Consider the following 22,665-nt stretch of genomic DNA (forward strand, 5'->3'; position numbering starts at 1 on the left):
AGAGGACGCACACTGCCAGACGGGTGAAACTGCACAGCCCGAAGGTACACATTTTATATAGGGAGAGACTGGGCAGAAGGCCGACGGTCATCAGGAAATCAAACATCGCTACCACTGTGAACCCGACTAAGCTCTTTGCAACAAAATCTTTCTAGCGTGCTAGATTGATAGTTTCTATCAATTTCAGCTAGAAATGTATAAATATAAAGACTGGGCAGCCACCTTGTGGCATTGGTCTCTGGCAAATTCGATCATTCTGAATAAATGTGCTGGATACCATTAGCACAAATCAAGTAATGTGTGTGCACCTTAAGCTTGTCTGCTTGTTATCATTCACAATCCCTCAAGTACAAATATATGTTATCGTGCATGCCTGACATTAACATGAAGGCATGAATATGTGGTCTGTACTTTCAATAAATCCGGCCTTGTATAAGTGTTCTTCCTCTGCTTGACCAGTTGTCAGACCTTTTCTTAAACCTGAACTATACTCATCACAGTGAATTCACAAACTGTATTTTTAATGAGCAAATGTAGGTGTTTGCGCTATCAGGGCATCTGATTGAAAGAAATGTATAAACTAAATACCTCCAAAAACTTAAAAAAGGACTTAAAGTGAATTTGACTTCAAATTAAAGCAGTCTTGAAGAACACTGAAAAGTAAAGTAAAGCATACCATACTAAAAGACAGTAAAGTATACTATGCTATACTTTACAGCCAGCAGCCACTCGTAAGTCTCTACGGTCTTCTCATGTTTGGCTGGTCTTCCTGTTGGTGTCCCTTTCTATTTATGTCATGCCTATTCCATTCCTCTGCCCACCCGTGCCATACCTCTCCCACGCATGCCATTTTCCTCTTTGACCACTAGTGATGTAATCGCCTAGCCTCTGTGCCGGTACTGAAGCAATTAAACTTGCCCTTATCTAAATTCAGATCCAAATATGGGGGACTCAGTGAGGCTTAGTAGAGCCCCATTTGTAACAGCAACCAGTGCAGCTGAAGTAGTAAGGTTGCCTTATGCCAGATACGTTTGCAATGACCCATTAAGTGATCATCTTACAATTATGAGGTGTTCACTGGAATATACAACTGGCAGAACTCCAGCTGTCACATATGTGTTTCTGGTTGTGTGTGGCAGGGACCCGCTCCCCCATGTGGCATTTTACTAATTACTAGACAAGAGTGTGGTCATCTGAGTTTGTATGTTAAGGTGGATACCAGTCACAGACAGTACATTATGATGCTGGCTGAGTATTCCTGTAGATACCTTATATTCTGAAGTCTAATTCAAGCCAGAGTCTTAAAAGTTGACATATATACAGCACTATGCAATGTTCAAAACATTATTTGTTAAAAAAAACACAGCAGAAAACTGACCACTAAAAAAATCACAATAAGGTCTGGAAATCCCCCATTCCACTTACTATTGCAGGACTATAGGAAACCTCTGAAACAAAAAGGAGGGCAAGCTGAAAGCAATCTGGTGCAGTATTCAGGAACATCAAAAAGAAAAGGTCAAGTGTCTATTATTAAATCATCTTATGCTGCCAACCAGCCCATGTCCTTACTATGGGAAGTGAATTAAACTCCATTTTATTTGTTTTAATTATTTTATTTTGTGGAAGTTAGCAAAATGAGAATAAGTGCACTTTAAGCTGGTTGTCCACTTTAAGACTAAAATAAAAAAATGTTCCTGTAGTGTGTGTGTAAATGTGGGACCTGTGGCAGGAGACCACATACAGTTCTTGAAAAAGTGTTTGCCCAGTGACTCCATACATGACAGCTCCATGAGCAATTCTAAATCATTCCCAGCCCATCACAGGTGTCTATTGATTTTATGAAAGTTCATAAGCAGTAAATAGTAATAGGGGTGACAAGTATGAATCTTTACTTGCCTCGGATGCTTTGGATTACACTGTAAATGGCAGCTGTTCAAAGTCTGATCATTTTTGCAATTATTTTACAAATATTAAATTACAGTATATAATTATTATAATCAAACCAAACCTAGAATCTTAAAAGACAACTTAAACGAGAGGTACATGGAGGCTGCCATATTTATTTCCTTATAAGCAATACCTAGCAGTCCTGCTGCACCTCTGCCTCTAATACTTTTAGCAATAGACCCTGAACAGGCATATGCAAATCAGGTGTTTCTGACATTATTGTCAGATCTGACAAGATTAGCTTGCATGCTTGTTTCTGGTATTATTCAGACACTACTGCAGCCAAATAGATCAGCAAGGCTGCCAGGCAACTGGTATTGTGGCTGCCAGGCAACTGGTATTGTTTAAGAGGAAATAAATATGGCAGACTTACTTCATCCTTTTCACAACAGTTGTACTTTAACGTTTATGTACAGTCTTCCAAACCTTTTCTCAATCTGCTCCTTCTCTACCCTGCACTAAAAATATCATATATAACTGAGAAAAATGCACAGGTTGTGCAAATACTGCAACATATTCCATGCAGAGCAACACAACTGTTTGGAAGGGTCGTCAGCTTTCTTGAATCTGACAATCGTTCCCACTGTCTTCTGAATGATTGCTTTTTACTTGCGCTCATTCAGAAGGTACAGTAACTGTATAAATGTGATCAGATATAACCTCTCAGTTACCAGACATAAACATTTAGTTCAAGAATCAGAGTGAGAGAGTAGAAAACTGAATATGGGTAGAGTGGTGTGTGATCTACAGTTGCAGGGATCAATGAAAACCATTTCTTTGAAAACCATTTCTAGTGAGTGAACAGGCTATTAGATTTCAGCCTGGCCACAATAAAAGCAGGGCTGGCGCTACCATAGAGGCACAGGGGCAATTGCCCCAGGGCCCCAGAGCCTGCAGGGCCCCCAAGGTGTCTTCCCCTCATCTTAACTGTTGCTTCCCGGGGCCTCTACAGAGTGTTTGGCAGAGTAGCATCTCACTTGTGCTGGCAGGCAAGTGAGACACAACACTGCCTAAGACTCTGCAAGGGCCCTAGGGAGCACAGTTAAGTTGGGAGGTGATTGAGAAGGAGGGTCAGCAGCCGGCTGAGGGGCCAAGGAGGTAAATTTGGCTGCAACAAAGGGCCCCTAGTGCCGCTTTTTGGTCACAGTGTCTGTAGGGGGGGGGGGGCCTAGGCATACCAGATAAGTAAAATAAACAAAATATTTTATGGTATTTCTTCTACCTGTACACAGTCTAGGTCAGTGATGGCTAACCTTGGCACTCCAGCTGTGGTGGAACTACAAGTTCCATGAGGCATTGCAATACTCTGACAGCTCTAAGCATAACTCGGGGAGGCAGAGGTATGATGGGATTTGTAGTTTTGTGACAGCTGGCGTGTCAAAGTTAGCCATCACTGGTCTAGGTAATCTGCTATCAGTAGATTGCACATTCGGAAAATGAATACAAGTTTACTGACTTTGGTTACCACTCTCCTCTTAAAGTGCTGAGATCCCAGGTTCAAATCCTGACCAGGACACTCTCAGCATGGGATTAGTTCTCTGTTTGTTAGTGTAGGTTTCCTGGAACTTCCCAAAAACATACTGGTAGGTTAACTGGCATTCCTCAAAAATTGTCCCGTGACTGTGGGACATCAGATTGTAGGCCCCACTGAAGGTCATTAGGGCTAGAGTATACAGAGTTTTCAGCTCAGGTCATAATCTGGCTTCAGCCTGTGCACAAAATCAAGCAAAAGGCCTGTGTTCCGCTAGAGAAACTAAGCAAGTGACTTGTAACTTCAGTTGGACAACACTGAACTAATGTTAAAGGGAACCTTAACTGAACGGGGGTAAAGAGTTTTACTTACCTGGGGCTATTACCAGCCCCCTGCAGCAGTCCTGGGCCCTCGGAGCAGTTCTGGAATCCTCTGGTCCCCCGCTGTCACTTAGTTTCGTTTTTGACGACTCACCAGTCGCCGGCCGCCATGCGTATTATTGGACGCATTCACCAATGCAATTAGCGCTATTGCGGACCGCAACACGTACAAAAATACGCGTTGCCGCATTCCGCACGCGTAGATATGCGGCAACGCGTATTTTTGTACGCGTTTCGGTCCGCAATAGCGCTAATTGCATTGGTGAATGCGTCCAATAATACGCATGGCGGCCGGCGACTGGTGAGTCGTCAAAAACGAAACTAAGTGACAGCGGGGGACCAGAGGATTCCAGAGCTGCGCCGAGGGCACAGGACTGCTGCAGGGGGCTGGTAATAGCCCCAGGTAAGTAAAACTCTTTACCCCCCGTTCAGTTAAGGTTCCCTTTAATAAGGCAGCTGTACTGAGGTCAGGGGTCTGTGTACACACACGAGGACTGTGTCTGTCTGGCAGAGATTGAGATTCAATCCCTTTGGCGACAGGTGGGGTCGAATGCTGTACAGACATGTTGCTAGTCTATAGGCTAGCGGTGCATTTTGTTGCTATGAGTAGGGACAGATGGATGACAGCACAGTGCACAATGGAGTGGAAGAGGTAAGGAAGAGAACAATAGCCTTGGCCTGTGCTTGAGCAAAATGATCTCGCAGATGCATCCGGGCTGCTGTACACAAACTAGTTTCTCAGAAGAGATGGCCCCCAACCAGTCGCCTCAGGCAAGAACTATCTAGTGTGTGTATGAAGCCTTAGTGATGGGACTTCTTCAACACCCTCTTTAGAGCATTATGGAAGATAAGTCAATGCAAAATAGTCATAATTTAAACAAAACAAAACATGCTTTCTATGCATTTGTATTTTCTGTGCTCTCTAATATCTATTCAATTCTCCTCTGTTCAAGTTTGAATGAATAAAAACTTATAAAGATCCATATTAAAGCCTGAATCATTTTAAAAGCATTGGTAATTATGCTATTGTCAACCCTGCGTGAACTCGCTAGAAATCCATCATTTCTCAAGTAAAGATAACAACAATAACAATAACAATAATATTTATATAGCGCTTTTCTCCCTGGGGACTCAAAGCGCTGTGACCCTGCATTATGCAGTCTCAAAGGCTCGGGAAAAGAGGTGAGTTTTTAGCCTTTTTTTAAAGTTGTCCAGAGAAGGAGCCTCTCGTACTGATTGTGGAAGTGAGTTCCATAGAGTAGGGGCTGCGTAGGAAAAGGCCCGAGCACCAAATGTTAAGTGTATCCTGGGAATAACCAGCTTCATCTTGTTGGCAGAGCGGAGGGTGCGTGAAGGGGCATAAAGTTCCAATAGATCCGCTATGTATTTGGGTCCCATGTGGTGTAGAGCCTTGAATGTCAGCAGGCAGATCTTAAAATTGATTCTCCATTTTACTGGCAACCAGTGAAGAGTTTGCAGTACTGGGGTGATGTGTGAGCTGTAGGGGGCATTGGCTAGGAGTCTGGCTGCAGCATTCTGTACTAGCTGTAAGGGGCGCAGAGCCTTATCTGTAGATCCGATGAACAGGGCGTTGCAGTAGTCTAGGCGGGAGGATACAAGTGCGTGAACGAGGGCAGGTAGGTCTTCAGCTGGGATAAGGTGTTTGATTTTCGCTATATTTCTTAGATGGAAGAAGGAAGACTTGACGACAGCTGATACCTGCTGTCTGAGTTTTAGATTTCCATCCAGGATCACCCCAAGGTTTCGCACAGAGTCTTTATACTGTACAGTATCTCCCCCAATTGCTAGTTTGAGGTGGTGAGCGTTTTGAACTTTATCCATCATGTGTGGACCACCTACCACCAACACCTCTGTTTTGTCAGAGTTCAGCCTCAGCCAGCTGGTGTTCATCCAATTTTGTAAATCCACTAGACACGCATTTATGGATGCTGATGGGTCTTGGGTGCCAGGCTTGAAGGACAGATACAGTTGTGTGTCATCTGCATAACAATGGTATCCTAGGCCATAGTTCTGGATTATTTTGCCCAGTGGGAGCATATAGGCTGCAAAGAGTAATGGTGATAGTACAGAACCCTGTGGAACTCCATAGGCAAGTGGCACTGGATTAGAGTAGTGTGTGCCCAGACATACTTGCTGTGTCCTGCCAGATAGGAAGGTCTGAAACCATCTAAGAACAGTACCCCTTAGGCCACAGTAATTCTTCAGTCGCTGGATAAGAATTTCATGATCCACAGTATCAAATGCTGCTGACAAGTCAAGAAGAATCAGAATTGAGCAATCACCCTTGTCCCTTGCAGTAAGTAGATCATTCATTACTCGGACTAATGCTGTTTCAGTGCTGTGCCTTTTCCTGAATCCTGACTGAAAAGTATCAAAGATGTTGTTATCTGTAAGCCTGGCTTCTAGCTGGTTGGCGACTGCTTTCTCGATAACTTTTGATAGGAATGGTAAGTTCGCCACCGGTCTGTAGTTGGTTACAGAATCAGGATCTAGTGATGGTTTCTTCAGGAGGGGTTTTATGATTGCTTTCTTTAGTTCTTCTGGGAAAAGACCACTTTGCAAGGAGCACTGAGTGATTTTGTGAAGTGCTGGCCTGATCAGCTCTGGGCACTGCATTAAGGATCGGAGGGGCGGAGACTTTGAATGAGAATTCCAAAATCTTCTACACTCAGAGTGTCAAAGACTTGCCATGGTGGTACGGTAGTAGGCATATGCAACGTCCAGTGGTCAATTGATGTAGTTGGTGTAATGCTGGCACGGATGGTAGACACCTTGTTTGTGAAGAAGGCAGAGAATTCTTCACACCTTTCCCTGGAGTATGTGGTTGGGGCTTTTAGGCAGGAAGGATTGCAGAGTGATTCCACTGTGTGGAAGAGTTGAGCAGCTCTGTTGTTGGCTGTAGATATTTTGTGCGAGATAAAGTCTGATTTTTTCTTGGTTATTGCTTGTTGGTATTGTCTGAGGTGTTGAACTAGGCTAGATTTGTGCTCCTCAGTCCCTGATTTACGCCACTGTCTTTCTAGTCTGCGCCCTTTCTTTTTTAGATCCATGATGGTTTTGTCAAACCAATTAGCTTTCTGCTTTTTGGTTGCTGATTTGGTGCGCCATGGGGCAATACTGTCAAGTGTTTCATATATCGTGGTGTTGTACTGGGTTACTAGAGTGTTTGGGTCCATTTGGCTGTGGAGCAGATTTGTAAAATCCAGGTTGGCAGTTATCCTCTCCGGTGTTAATTTACTCAGGGGACGGGTTTTGATTGTTTCTTTAGGGAGCTGCTTGATAGGGTGATGTTCAATAGTAAACTGTATTATGTGATGGTCTGACCACACCACTGGGGTTACTGTTATGTTACTAATGTCCATTCCAAGGTGGAACAGTAAGTCTAGCGTATGCCCTCCTCTGTGGGTAGCTGATTTTACAACTTGTGTGAAGCCTAGTCCACCCATGAGATTTATTAGTTCATTTGCATCTTGTGATTGAGTGTTATCAGCCCGGACATTGAAGTCACCAAGGATGATCCATCTCGGATAAGACAGAGTTAGCATGGCCAGAAGTTCTGGGAATTCCTGTAGGAAAGGGTCAGCATCTCCGGGGTGACGATAAACCACTAAAATTTTGAAGCCTTTACCAGCTGAGATCTGGGCACCTATACATTCAAAGGACTTTGTTGAGCCAACATTCAGGGCCCTGAGCTGCAGAGTTGTTTTGCCACAAATTGCTACACCCCCTCCTCTGCGGTCTCGTCTTCCCTCACTTAGGACTGAGTAATTGTATGGGATGGTTGCTTCCAGTGTGGGGCCCGCATTGGCATCAATCCAGGTTTCAGTGATGCATGAAAAATCGCATGTCTGAATAAGGTCCGCAATAATGGCTGTCTTATTGTTTATAGAGCGGGCATTGCAGAGCAATGCGGTGACTGCATGGGGTTTAGCAATGGCGACTGGGTTCACTGCTGGGGTGTTACTGCATCTCTGACTAGGGACATGGTAACTTCTGCTACTTTCAGCCTCTGATTTACAGTAAACCTCACTGGAGATCGCTGGAAAGTTCTTTTCCTTGAATGGACCTGGGTCCCTGAAGTTGGACTGAGACTGAGTGTGGCACTTTTTATGGGCCTGGCCGCCTTTTTTACCTCTGTGCGTTTTATTTAAAATCCCTAGAGATTCCAGCAAATTAGCTTGTTTTTTTCCAATGTGAGATGCAGCTCTCAATGGCCTAAGATGCTTATATGAGCAGCATTCATATTCTGTATGTGTGTCAAACTGCAGTGCCTGATGAGCATAGAATTACTCACTGCACTACATGACAAGTAAGGCAGCGCACACATTGTCAGTAAGAATTTGCAGCGCATTTCCTGTCACCGCAGTTCCTTTTAGCTTGTACAGTTTGCTTGTTGTGCACCGCTTATCCAGTCATGCTCTCCCTTTACAATTTTAAATCATGTGCCTAGCACAGCCTACTAAACTGAGGCTAAACAGCAGTACGCTATCATACTCGACAAATTCATCTTGTTCTATTTATAGGGTATCTCACATGCTTATGTTTCAGAGAGTTTACAATATTCTCTTCCAGAGAGCATATGAAAAGCAGATAAAAAGTGCTGTCATGGCCTGCTCTTTCATTTCCCGCCTCTGCTATGCATGTAAGTAAGATGCTACACATGAAGGCTGTTCTGTCATCACCAGAGGAGTCAATCATCAGAGCCTAGATAATATATTGCTATAGCGAAGGGAATGGTTACAGCCGCTCACACGTTTCTGCATGTATTCTAGTGATCCAATGTCCCATAGAGACTATGGGCTACTAGACCACAAGTGAATAAATGCAAAATGTATGTTAAAGTGGACCTGAACTTTTGCACAGGAGAGAAGGAAAAACATAGAGAAATGCACCCTGTATGTATTTAGAGAGTCTACTACAAATTGCGAATGCACCTAAGTTGTAGCTGCTGTGTGGATAAAAGTATATCCCCAATACTCAAATAGCAAAAAATAAATAAAAGTATTAAACTTTTATTAGAATTCAAAATGACATAAAACACTGGTTCTACACTTTTCAGTACCTTCCCCCTTAAAGTGAATGGGAACCGCATTTAAAAAAATGAGACAGATACTTACCCAAGGAGACGGAAGGCTCTGGGTCCTAAAGAGCCTTCCCGTTCCTCTCCTGGTCCCGTCGTTCCGGTGCTGGCTCACCCGGTAGCAGTATTTGACTAATTTAGTCAAATACTGCTTTACCCGACCGAAGGAGGCTTCAGAAGTTTTCAGGGAGCCCGAGTGCTCCTGAAGAATGGCGGCCCTGTACTGCACCTGCGCAAGCACGCTCTCTTGCACGCTCACGTTTGTGCAGTATGGAGCCACACGCCTTCGGGAGGACACTGCTCCCAAAGACTTCCAAATACCCTTTCGGTGGAGGATTGAAACGGGGGGGAGCCAGCACAGGATAGAGAGCACCGAGAGAGGAGACGGAAGGCTCTATACAACCCAGAGCCTTCCCTCTCCTTAGGTAAGTATTTGCTTCATTTTTTAAAAAATGCGGTTGCTATTCACTTTAACCACTTGAGGACCGCAGTGTTAAACCCCCTAAAGACCAGGCCATTTCTTGCTACATTGGGCTGCGCAGGCTTTTCAGCCTAGTGCTCAGCCCAGCTAAAAAGCATGGCGATCGAACTCCCCCCCCTTTTTTTGGCCCCAAGGGGACATGCTGCCGGAGGTGTCCGATCGCTGCTGTCACTTTTTTTTTCTGCCTCATAGAGGCTCTTTCTCCCTCCGTCCCCCTCCCTCTCCTTCCTCCCTCCCCTCAACCTACAGAAATGAACAGGACGGCGATCCATCCTGTTCTCCGCCTGTCACAGGCACCAGCCTATGAGATGACGGCGATCCACGGCCAATCAGAGGCCGGGGATTGCCGATCTTGTACAGCGCTGCTGGAGACCGCAGCGCTGTATGGATGTAAACAAAGAGGATTTCTTTCCCCTTTCGTTTACAAAGAGCTGGTTGGCCGTGATCGGCAGGTAGCAGGCTGATCACGGAGCGGAACTCCATGGACTGGCAGGGAACGATTGCACATGCGCTTGGCCGTTCCCTGGCAAAACCACAGCTCCAGGACTTTACACCAATTGGCGTTAGGTGGTCCTGGGGCTGCCGCCACGGTCACGCCCATTGGCGTGAGACGGTCGTTAGGTAGTTAATATCAAAGCCACCAATCATGCAGTCACCACATACACACCCTCACTGCAGGAAGTAAAAAGCAAAAATAAATTTAAAAAATGTAGAGAGTTTAGCCTGTCTAATTCCCTCTCATCTGTGACTAATCACAACTGTAATTTGATCTCTCAGCTGAATCAGCTCACTGCCTCTGCAGAGCAGCTAAATTGTAAGCACATGACATTAACAATATGTCTTCTTCCATGAAAGCAGGAAGTAGGCACACTGCAGATTTATTGCAGGATTTGTATCAGCTGTAACATAGTAATGTTTTTCTTTAAAGGTTATCATGCTCTTGCTTATTTTTTAGAGCAGAGAGGAAATTCTGAGTTCAGGTCCTCTTTAACAATAGCTAAATAGGAAACTTTCAAAATATTTCTGTTTGTTTAGCGCAGATACAAAAGTTAACATTTACGTCAAAATAATTTATTTTACTTTCATTCCTGAATAGACAATGTAACAAAATGCAAGAAACAACTGGTTCAAGCTTTGTAGAGAAAATTATTTGTGATTGTCTTGTGCAAAATTCAACCATGTACAGCTCTCAGTGTTGTTTAGTGATTTGCTATGGTGGACAGCTAAATGACAGATGTGCACAGTCTTGTTACCAGTGAAAAATCCATTCACTTGTCATCCATTCTGCATAGAATGTAAAAAGCTGCTTAGCTATTGGCAAACTCCAAGTCCATACAACAAACTTTCCTAAAACCGTTATTGAACAAGCGTCGTACACATGCTAGAGGAGGTGGCCAATAACGACTGTCTCTGTCGAGAAGCTAGAATGTGTACAGTGGCCCGATGCCCCCTCAACGCCTCAACCAAAGATCAGCTCGGCAGATCCATTTGGCCGAGCGCATTGTGTTCTCTTCGTTCACCCCTCCTGCCATGTGAATTCACTCGTGTAAAGATCAATCTAGCCTCCTTCAACCCGCATAGCAACAGAACAGGCTTGTGATATGTCTGTACAGAGTCAGCACTGGAATGTAGCCCGAGGGATCAAGTCCCGAACCCTGCCGGGCGACATGCCTCAAACGTGTGTACCAGACTTTAAAGCAAACCTGAGATTATAAACAATAAAAAAGCTAGATACTTCCCAGAACGAAGCCTCTGGATTATCCAAATGTTTCACTCTACTGAGGTAAGTATCTAACTCTTTCCCCAAATTTGCCTTCAGGTACACTTTAAGGGGCACCCCGCTGACTCCATATTGACTTCAGAGGAAATATAACTGAATATTGATTGTGCCATTACTAGGTTTGTACTGCTTGATACAGTAGAAAACTATGCACTCAATTATGTGCCGTTCACTCCCAGCTTCAGGGCCCTTTTCCACTGCAAAACGCAACTGCAAAGTTTTTCGCAATTTTGATGTGCGTTTTTTATGCGTTTGCATTTTCCGTTTCTCTCATTGGCAAGTGGAAAGTGTTTTCTTGAAACTAGATACTAGTGGTTAAATGAATACAAAACACAAAAAAAATCTATGCGTCTTTCATGCGTTCCTATACTTTACATTAAAACGCAAAACGCATCATAAACGCACAGGCATTTGCGTTTTTAAAAAATCGGAACGCAGCAGTGGAAAAGGCCACCCAAGATTCTTATTTTAAACAGGCTGCACTTCAGAATCAGCAAACGCATGCGTTTTGCATTTTTGGCAAAAACGCAACTGGTGGAAAAGGAGCCTGAATCCGATTAAAACAACCATTCACAATCAAAGTTCAGGGCCCTTTTCCGCTAGCTGCGTTTTTGCCAAAAAACCAAAACGCATGCGTTTGCTGATTCATAAGTGCAGCCTGTTTAAAATAATAATCCTGGGTGGCCTTTTCCACTGCTGCGTTCCGATTTTTTAAAACACGCAAACGCATATCTGTGCGATTATGATGCGTTTTGCGTTTCAATGTAAAGTATAGGAACACATGAAAAACACTTTGCGTTTTGCTTTGATTTAACCACTAGTATCTATTTTCAAAAATCAACACAACACTTGCCAATCAGAAAAACGCAAACGCATAAAAAATTGCACATCAAAATTGGTCAAGTTTTGCGTTTTGCAGTGGAAAAGGACCCTCAATCAACATTTTGGTCAAGATTGCCCAGGTTTTTAGCATATTTTCCTATGAATGGATGCTTTCATCACATTGAACACCTAATGTACTGAAAATATCTTACAGTGTAATCTAGCCATTCACTGTAAAGATGCCCATTAATGATACAATCTGGACTGTACAATCCACTACTATGTAATATGAGGGGCTACCTAAAGCATCCAATCAAAGCATATTTACTCAGTTTAACCTTCTTGCTTGGTAAGATGGTAAAAGCAAGATTGTATCACTGATAGACAGAGCGAAAAAAAATCCTCCCAATTCTTTTCCACGTTTGTATTACATTACACTGGGGACAAGTTAAAGGCTATCCTGGACATTATGTGCTGCCCTCTACATCTATGTGAGGTCGGGGGAGCAGCTATATAGGGGGTATGGTGAAGTGACGGGACAGAACTGTCAGGCTCTTCTGCAGATGCAGTAAAAAGATTGCGCATAGCTGTCCATGATGAATCATGCAGTCCATAGTAAGCCTGAACGATTTTATGAAAAAATTGAATTGAGCGATTTCTGTCTGAAATTGAGATTTCGATTCAATTCACGATTTCCTTCAAATCAAGCTTTGTTCCCCCTCAGTGCCTGTTTGTTCCCCCTCTGTCCCCCTGTCTCTTTGTGCCCCCTTTGCCTCCTCTGGGTCTCTCTCACCCCCTTTGTGTCTCTGTGCCTGCTTTTTATCTCTGTGTCTCTCTCTGTGCCTCCTCTGTCCCCCAAGCTGTATCAGTTCTGGACATAGTTTCAAGCACAAGTCCAGTGATGCCTGTCTATCCACTTCGCCTCCTGCAGGCTCTAATGCACGGAATACTTCCTCTATGTCATGTGACATACAGGAACCCGAAGATTTGCCAAGCACGAGAGCCGGCAGACGGCGAAAGAGGATGGACAGCGTTGGTATGTCCAACGCTGCGGGATGCACACGCCGGGACTTTGGGGAAGTTTGAAGCCACTTCTTCAAACGTTCCCATGTGGAAATGACGTGATCACGATAATTGCCACTTTGACGGTTCCGAAATTGTCATCTTGGTGATCGCGATTTCGGTTTAAATTCGATTTATCTTTCAGGCCTAGTCCATAGTCACTTGATCGTGTGTTGGTCTATTTCACTAAAGTATACAATCTATGGTTGTGTGTTCATGGGCTTGACTCTTCTGGTGAAGCTCACAGTCCATGGTCATGAGATCTCAGGCTGGCCTCTTTCACATGCACAGACAGCCAGTTTCCACCTTGCATGACTTTCTGTCTAGGCCATACTCTACCTTGCTAAGGCCACACCATGCTTCCCTCCCACAGAGCTTTGGTGTGACAGCCCAGAATACACCTTGCTTCCACAGGCTTTATGGTAGTCTAAGGGCCACGTCACATGGGTAATTGACTAGTTGCTGTAGTTGGCAACGTTATCAATATGCCATCTGTGTGAAAAGGCCCTAAGGGACACTGCACCTTGCCACAAAGAGGAAGGGTGGAGCAGGGAATATTCCTACACACTGCAGTGTGAATGTCTGCTGTATGAGCAAAATAAAGGCATTTAAGTCTGTATCAACTGTTAATCATGGTACTCTAGTCGGATATGTTCTGGAGAAGAGAAGGGGTTAAAAAAATATACTGTATAGTTCATTATGCTCCACTTTAAGAAAATCTTCAGTAAGAATAGAGATGAGCAGGCTGATGAAGCACACTGCCCTGATTTAGCTATATCTGGTGTGCTCAGTTGAAGAGATTCTTCTCACATTCTCTTATAAACCGTAGATAGATGTGAGGGAATGTCTCCATGTGAGACACATTCAGCAGTATGAATACAGCTTTGAAATGAACTATGAAATTAGTTAAAATTTCTAAAATGCTTTTTTCCTGTAGGACTCAAAGCTTTAATAACTGTGGGAAAGAGTTGAACTTCAGTGTGACTTTTATTGCTACCTGTTTCCCTGTTGTAGTGATGACTTCTTATCATGTTCCCAGCATCAGGAAAGTGGACTATCTCTGTAACAGGAACTTTAATAATAACCTTCAGGGACAGGCCACACTTGTCCACATAAAAGTCAGCATGAACCAACGAAAGTCTAAACACTGGAAAGCTTTGCATTCGATAAGCTCTTGTTTAATACGTTCCAAAGGTACCAGGGCTGGACTGGTGAAGGCAAGGAGGATGGGGGAAGCTTCTGCATTATTCAGAAGCTTACTTATATCGAGGTAAGTATCTATCTTTTGCTATTTTTTCCAGGTTTACAGGTACACTTTAAAAACAAAAATCACTACAAAATTCCACTCTAAAGTATTGGTCCGATGACCTCTGGGGCTGCTTCCTCTATCACCTCATACAGGCTCTGGTGGAGGAGTCATGTGCTTGTGGGCCCCAGTAACACCTCCAAATCAAAGAGTGAGGGCCACACCCCTATGGGAATAATGGTCAAATGACCACAATACAAAGGAATGAAGAACAAGCAGGGGTATTTCATCTACATAACAAAAAGCACTGGGCAGAAATGTACATGTCAGTATGGCTGGTGGCTGGGAGAATATGAGAGTTACCCGTGAATACCATATCTAAGGATACTTTTAAATAAATGTATTAAGAAGTTAATTTATGTTGAGTCTAAGTGTGTAAAGCTATGTATACAGTATTTCACAGGGCATAATAGCTTAGATGTTACATTCCAGATAAACATTATATGTGACAAAAAATCGATATTACTAATTGCTATCTGTTCCAAATATTAATACAGCTTTGATCGGGAATGTCTATTTCTTGAGCAACAGAACTTAGCAGGAAAGCGGTGGGCATGGACTGCAACATTATGCATGCAGGGTTCTCATAGCTTTGCTCTGCATCTGCAGGCAGTGCTATCCATAATAGACAAGATTTCCACTGACATCTGAAGGTGCAAAATCTACCTGACTTATTGTATAATGTATTCTGAACTCAGAACTGCCTCTCTGCTCTAAAAGATATGCAACAGCTTAATAACCTTTAAATAAAAACATTTCTTTGTTACAGCTGATGAAAGCAGACATATTGTTAACATCCTGTGTTTAAAAATTAGCTGCTCTGCCACGGCATAGCAGATTTCTGAGCTGACACAGCTGAGAGATCAAATTACAGTGGTGATTAAACACAGATGGGAGAAATTAGACAGGCTAAACTCTGTAAATACATACAGGGTGCAATTCTCTGTTTTCCTTCTGTCCTAAGCAAGGTTTCAGGTCCACTTTAAGATCATTAAGATAAATCAAGAGACCACCTTTTGGAACCAAGCCCCCCATATCTCTCTTTTTTTGTCCCTTTTGAGTTCCAACTCCTATGTTAGGATGCTCTTTGTTGACTACAGCTCAGCATTTAACACCATTGTACCTAGCCAGCTGACCAACAAACTCCATGCACTAGGTCTTGCTCCCTCCATATGTACTTGGTTATTGGACTTCCTTACTAATCGCCCTCAAACTGTCAGACTAGGAAAACAGACATCCTCCACCCTTACCCTGAGCACTGGCGTGCCACAGGGCTGTGTATTAAGCCCTCTCCTCTATGCACTTTTCACCCATGACTGCCAGCCTAGCCATACCTCAAACGTAATTGTTAAGTTTGCAGATGATACGACTGTCATTGGGCTTATATCAGACAATGAGGAAGCTGCATACAGAGAAGAAGTTAGGAACCTGACTGCATGGTGCGACATTAACAACCTGTTATTAAATACAAAGAAGACCAAAGAAATTATTCTGGACTTTAGGACCACCAAAAAGACCACTCACCTACCGCTAATGATCAATGAAGAGGCTGTGGAGAGAGTTTCTAGCTTCAAATTTTTGGGAGTCACCATCGCAGAGAACCTGTCCTGGGCTGACAATGCTTTAGCTCTAACTGGCAAAGCACAACAACGCCTCTACTTTCTGAGAAAACTAGGGAGCGCTAACCTCCCACAGAAGCTGCTGGTTAATTTCTACAGATGCACTATAGAAAGCGTTCTGACCAATTGCATGATGGCCTGGTACAACAGCTGCACGAAGGCTACTAGAGAAGCCCTGCAGCGAGTTGTTAAAACAGCAGAGGCCATTATTGGCACTGAACTACCATCACTGGAACTTTTGTATAATACTCGCAGCGTGAGAAGGGCCAAAAACATTATCAAGGATAACACTCACCCTGGAAATGCCTTGTTTGAGCTCCTTCCATCAGGTAAACGTTTTAGATCAATCCGCACACACACAAACAGACTGAAAGACAGCTTTTTCCCATCTGCCATAAACTTGATGAACTCTGAATCCTCTCTGAAATAATTAACACTGTGTACAAATTGTTTAAATATCTGTAATACCTGGCATATGTGTATAATTTCTTCTCTTCCTTGTTACTATCACTATGTTCCCTATATGCACCATGGGGTTGTCATAAAAAGTAATTTCGTTGTGTTACACAATGACAATAAAGTGAATTGAATTGAAGCATATTCAAAGTTTTTGCTTTATATTCAAAAGCTAAATTATGTAGTGGTAAAAAGTAAGGACCAGCGTCATTTGAAAAAATAATCATACATATTTTTTCTCAACAATTCTTTCTTCCTAATCTGTGACTGGAGGGAAGGATTAGATGGGTGTCAGAAGGTATTTTTGTGCAAATATTTACACGCCCAAAAAAAAAGCCTATGGTCTTTTTAAAAGCTCGTACATACGTCCACATAAGTGCACGGCCAACTCCATGACGTGACCATCCCCAGGACAAAACATTTACACGACTTGTATTTTCCGTGGATTAACCAACTAAACTACCAACTCATTTGCATACTGTGCTAAACAAACGTAGCGACGGACTGCACGATATGGCCGCATTCTAAACAAGCGCACGTCACTCAAACAACTTCTACACACGTGGCCAACCGCACAATATCAACCCAACAGTCATGTGAGTTGATCTGCCGGATCGATCAGGCAAACTGCTTGTTATTAGTCGCTCACCTGATTGTTGTCCGAGTGTACGAGCCTTAAGAATTGAACTATCTTTGCCAAGTGGTTCATAAACTCATAGCTTAATCACTAGATAAATGTGACACCAAAAACCGTAGGAGGTGTTTAGTAAAAATATAAACAAGACCTGCAAGCTGTTCCTCTTTCTTATCCCAGACAGTTAGGAGATGGAAACACACTGGTATTGGCCAAAGGTGCATGTTTGTGTCATTTCATGCTATGGAGGTAGTGGCGTAGCGATAGGGGGTGCAGAGGTAGCTACCACATCAGGGCCCCTGGACCAGAGGGGCCCACACAAAGCCCTACTTCATCCATCTTATTAGCTTTTCATTGGTGCTATGCTGGTAATGAACACCTCTATATGTGCATTGAATAGTGGTAATCCTTACTCTGATTATACCTCTCTGACACTGAAACTGTCCTTGGTAGGTTTTGGGGCTCCATATCAATAGAATGCTTGGGGCACCATGTAAAACTCGCACCGGGGCCCCAAGCTCCTTACTTACGCCACTGTATGGAGGAGAAATGGAAAAAATCAGCAAACATTTTTTACCTACACCAGTTAAAAACAACAATCGTTAGGTGAGGAATTCCCAACCATTACATATGGTAAACAAACAGAAATAAAAACATTGCCGATTTTCTGATTAACTTTTTCCCACACTACAAAAATATTGCATTTTACTGCCATTTGTTTCTCCACTAGAGAAATTTCACTTCAAGGACACCTCAAGTGAGAGGGTTATGGAGGCTGCCATACTTATTTCTTTGTAAACAATACCAGTTGCCTGGCATCCTGTTGATCCTCTGCCTCTCATACTTTTAGTCATAGACCCTGAACAAGCATCCCAATCAGATTTTTCTGGCACAAATCTGACAAGATTAGCTGCATGCTTGTTTCAGGTGTGTGATTCAGACACTACTGCAGCCAAAGAGATCAGCAGGACTGCCAGGCAAATAGTATTGTTTAAACAGAAACAAATATAGCAGCCTCTGCTCTGTGAACCTCTTGCCTCAGGTTCCCTTTCAGTTCCAGTTCTTGGGACAGGAAGTTATATACTGAACTGGAACCAAAGCAGCAATACCAGTTTAAAATAGTTGATAACTCTTCTCTTCAAAACTAATATAAAACAAGTTTGGCTTAAGTACTACATGTCACTGATTTCTTCATTACAGCATGGGCCTGATTTACTGAGGCCTAGCTCACAAACATGATATTCACTTCCGATCTGACAATCTGATCAAATAATCCAATTGTATGAGAATCAGAACTGAGATCTTCTGCAGAACAAATGTAAACCTATAAGTGAGCATATTATTGGCAGCAATCATGCGAAAATTATCAATCGACGGAATCAATGGAACAGGTGGAAACTTGCTCAAACGTTTGCTGAGGGGCCCATATTATATTTTTATACCACAATTGGCATGCATTCACAGCCCCCACCTGGTTCATTTCAGACCATAGTGAGGTTTACTGGAAAGTTTATTAATTGTTGGAATTGTGACTGCAAGTCCTCTACACCCACCTGCCGCAAAAACGAGCTGTCCAAATGGTAACAAAAAATGTGTCAGCTCACTAATTTAAGTCATGCACACTCTTTTCACTGAATGCTGAGTAAGCATATGAATGTCATTCACCTGCATGTCAGTCACCTATCGGGGAAAATTAAGTTTCCATTTTCCCGTAAACAGAACAAAGGGAGGAACAAATGTAAGTGCAATACCATAAACAGAACAAGGGACAAATATAAGTGCAATATCCATTTCACTAAAAACTGCGGATTAACATGGATATTAAACTGCACTTGGCCAAAAGATCCGAACTGTGACAGACAGCTCTATAACGCTAATGGCTTTGCAAATGGAAGAATGGTAAATTATGTAACAACAGGATTACTGCTATTTAATTAATGTCAAAAAAAGCAATACTGTTGTAGTCTGCTGCTGATATAGCAGACTCGCCTACACAGACATGAGTAGAGTAGTAAAGCAACAACTAACACACTAGTTTTTACTACTGTGTGCCAAGTGGCTAGCCCTGTCAACTGTAACTACAGTAGGGACAGATTGTAAGCTCCTCTGAGACAATTACTGACATGACATGTTTAATAGACTCAATAAAAGTTCTGGAAAAAAAGGTTTCAACACTGTATAAATACATAATAATAATTTATATAATATAATGAGGATTGAAAGGCCATTCATTGGTAATGATCCATGTGCATAAGAGATAGGATGCTGCCAACACATTGGAACCCAGTCAGCAGGGTTCCCAGCCAGCAGCATCAGATTGCTGAGCTCCTCCTGGGAGCATGGCTAGATTGCACCCTCCTGTAAATAATGCACGTTGCCCAGCAGTCAGAACTAGTGACAGCAGCTCTGGGAATAGCACACAAGGACACAGCAGCCCAGACCTGTTGATGGTGTGTGGACAGATCTGCAGAGATAGACTCACCCAAGGTTTTCACGGCGATCTGTTTGGTGAGAGGAGGCGGCAGGTTGATGCACACTAGGTCCACATCTTGGTGCAATAACACGTCGTCTATGCGGTTGGTATAGAAGGGGACATTCATTTCCTTGGCCAGCTCCTCAGCCTCCTCTTGCGTCCTGCCCCACAGAGCCTTGACAGCGAAACCTTCATCCTTCAGCAGAGGGATGATCACCCTGGACGTCAGGCTGGTGCCGAATACCCCGACTCCCGGCAGCATGGCTGATCAGAGCACAATGACAAGGTGCAGCAGGAAGCTTGCATGCAGAATAGCACACTGAGGCGTCCACCCTTTCATGGGGTCAATGGCTCTAGGCTTGGTTCAGTATGCCCCCCTCACCTCTCAGGCTGGAGGGGCCGAGCTCTTCCCTCCATGCCCAGCTCATGCCAGGCTCCCCGAGACAATCTGCACTCCTCAATGTGTCTAGAGGAAGGACAATGGCAATCCCAGGAGAGGGCAGCGAGGTGGGAGCTGCTAGCTGCAGGCAGATAATAATAGTCATACAGGGAAAGCCCTGACCTCTAGTGTGATGCCTGGGCTGGAGCCAGAGAACTGATCTGGAAGCGCTAGTCCTGTTCTGCCATGATCACAGCAGGCGTCCCCTCTTCATTGCTGCCTGTGATACAGGGAGTGGGTGGAGGCAGCTGCTGTCACCTAATGTGTGTGGCTTTTCCTGCAACGCCCTCTCCGGAGCTCCATCCGCTATTGGCTATTGCTAAGGGAATGTTTAACCATTGCTTGCCCCCAGAGCAAGCGCGATGAGGGTAGGATTGGCTGGATGCAGAACCTGACCTGAGAAGTGGTCCAGGATGATGTTGGTGCAGGTGCCGCCAGACGCTCGTCTTCTGAGGGATAGCCAATAGTAAATAATAAACTGGCTATACTTCAGTTTAAGTTTGCATCATGCGGGTTCACCGATTTACATAACAAAAGCAGATTGGAACACAAAGGTTCATTCAGATACTCAGGGTCGGGCGTGTCTGTAAACTAGTGGTGAAGAAAACAGTCAACACAGCCCTCCTCCACTACTATTATTTACAGTAGTAGAGAACATAAAAAGAACCAGTTACACCTGATAGTGGCGAAGGTTGATAAGGAAAACCAGAAAGGCATTGAAACAAAACCTGGTGCATCAGTGATCCGCCCTTTATAATGTGTCCCTTTGTTTTCTATTCCACTATAACATACTTCTGAATAGGTCATACAAGAGGCCATAAGTATTGCTAGGCATTATGCATGTACACTCAATAATAAAGAGCACCATGGGCCCTCTTGCTAACTTTACCACCTTGCATTGTGAAAGAGATGTGAAGGGGAAGGTTATTTAAAGGGAAGGGATATGTATGTTTCCTTTTAAACAATACCAGTTGCTTGGCAGCCCTGCTGATCTCTTTGGCTGCAGTAGTAGTTGAATCACACACCTGAAACAAGCATGCAGCTAATCCAGTCAGAATTCAGTCAGAGTACCTGATCTGCATGCTTGTTGAGGGGCTGTGGCTAGAAGTATTGGAGACACAGGATGAGCAGGAGAGTCAGGCAACTGGTATTATATTAAAAGGAAAAATCCATACCCTTCTTATTTTAGGTTCCCTTTAAAGCCCTAGTTGAGGTCTGTGTTCCTTAAAGAGGATCTGTAGCGTCAAAACGTCCCCTGGGGAGTACTCACCTCGGGTGGGGGAAGCCTCCGGATCCTAATGAGGCTTCCCACGCCGTCCTCCGTCCCTCAGGGGTCTCGCTGCAGCCCTCCGTGCAAAATGACGTCATTATTTACCTTCCCGGCTCCTGCGCAGGCGCTCTGACGGCTGTCGGCTCCAAAGTAGGCGGAAATACCCGATCGACGTCGGGTCTGCTCTACTGCACAGGCGCAAGTTCCCGGCGCCTGCGCAGTAGAGCGAACCCGACTGAGATCGGGTATTTCCGTCTACTTCGGAGCCGAGAGCAGCCACAGCGCCCCCGCTGGAGCCAGCAAAGGTAAATATTGAATTTACAGTCGGGTCTGTCACCGGCTGTTCGGAGGGCTGCAGCGAGACCCTCGTGGGACAGAGGACGGCGTGGGAAGCCTCATTTGGATCCGGAGGCTTCCCCCACCCGAGGTGAGTACCCCCCAGGGGATGTTTCTGATGTTAAAGAGTCTCTTTAAGGCCGGTTGACACTGCATGGATCAAAAACTGATCGGTGTAAAAACTGATCTGTGAAATGGATCCATTTTTATTGGGCATCGGTTGTTGATCCATGACCCTCCATTCCGTAAGCGCACTGGAACCCACTAAAAGCTCTTTTCTGAGCAGTTGTGATTTGAAAAGCTCTTGCTAATGTAATGCTATGGGTGTGATGCCACTTGAGCAATGTGATTTTATAGAAAAAAATCCCCCATAGCATTGCATTAGCGAGAGCTTTTTCAAATCACTAACGTTTAGGGCCTGTTTCCACTTGTGCGGCGCGATTTCGATGGGAAAATCGCGGCAACGAATCCGCATGCAGTTGTGGTTTCGTTGCCGTTTCTATGCAGATTTTCACGCGGAATCACTCACGGTTGTCACAACGCGATTTTAACCATGTCAATGCCGGCATGCAGTGACATGGGTTTTTAAACAAAAACGCACGCGGAAACACCGGGAAAACCACAAGACTAAAACGCTTGCGGTTTTCCTATTTAGTTACACTACCGACGAATCGCGTGCGGGTGTGCAGCGTGCGAATTCTGATGGGTCTGTCGTGCAGATTTTTTCTGCACGATAAACCGCACAGAATCATGCAGAAGTGGAAACAGGCCCATCCACTTCTACTGCTTGTGCAAATCTGCATGCATAAAACGCATGCAGATTCGCTGTAGTGGAAACGGGCCCTTAGAAAAGACTTTTAGTGGGTTTCAGCCCTAAATGTGATGCATCCAGTGATCTGGAAAAAATTGCTCCTTCTCCAAACTAGTGGTCCGTTCAATGGAAAAGGCCAAACGGATCCATTACATAAGAACAAAATGAATGAATCCTATTGATTATAGGATGCTTTGACATCAGTTAGGATCCGGTCTGTTACAGTCTGCTAAATGAAGTGTTTTTGTTGCCAGTGTGAACTGGTTCTCACTGGTCC

General features: G+C 43.9%; 1 protein-coding gene across 1 annotated transcript in view; it reads right to left on the minus strand.

Moving 5' to 3' along the window:
* The window catches only part of GFOD1 (Gfo/Idh/MocA-like oxidoreductase domain containing 1), a 102,682-nt gene extending 82,453 nt beyond the window's left edge, over positions 1-20,229 (minus strand). The window contains exon 1 of the mRNA XM_068236916.1: positions 19,542-20,229. Within this exon, the coding sequence (XP_068093017.1) occupies positions 19,542-19,794 (253 nt within the window). The 5' untranslated portion in view covers positions 19,795-20,229. The remainder of the gene's footprint in view (positions 1-19,541) is intronic.
* Positions 20,230-22,665: the final 2,436 nt, after the last annotated feature.

Source organism: Hyperolius riggenbachi, chromosome 5, assembly GCF_040937935.1.
Source record: "Hyperolius riggenbachi isolate aHypRig1 chromosome 5, aHypRig1.pri, whole genome shotgun sequence".
Taxonomy (NCBI): Eukaryota; Metazoa; Chordata; class Amphibia; order Anura; family Hyperoliidae; genus Hyperolius; species Hyperolius riggenbachi.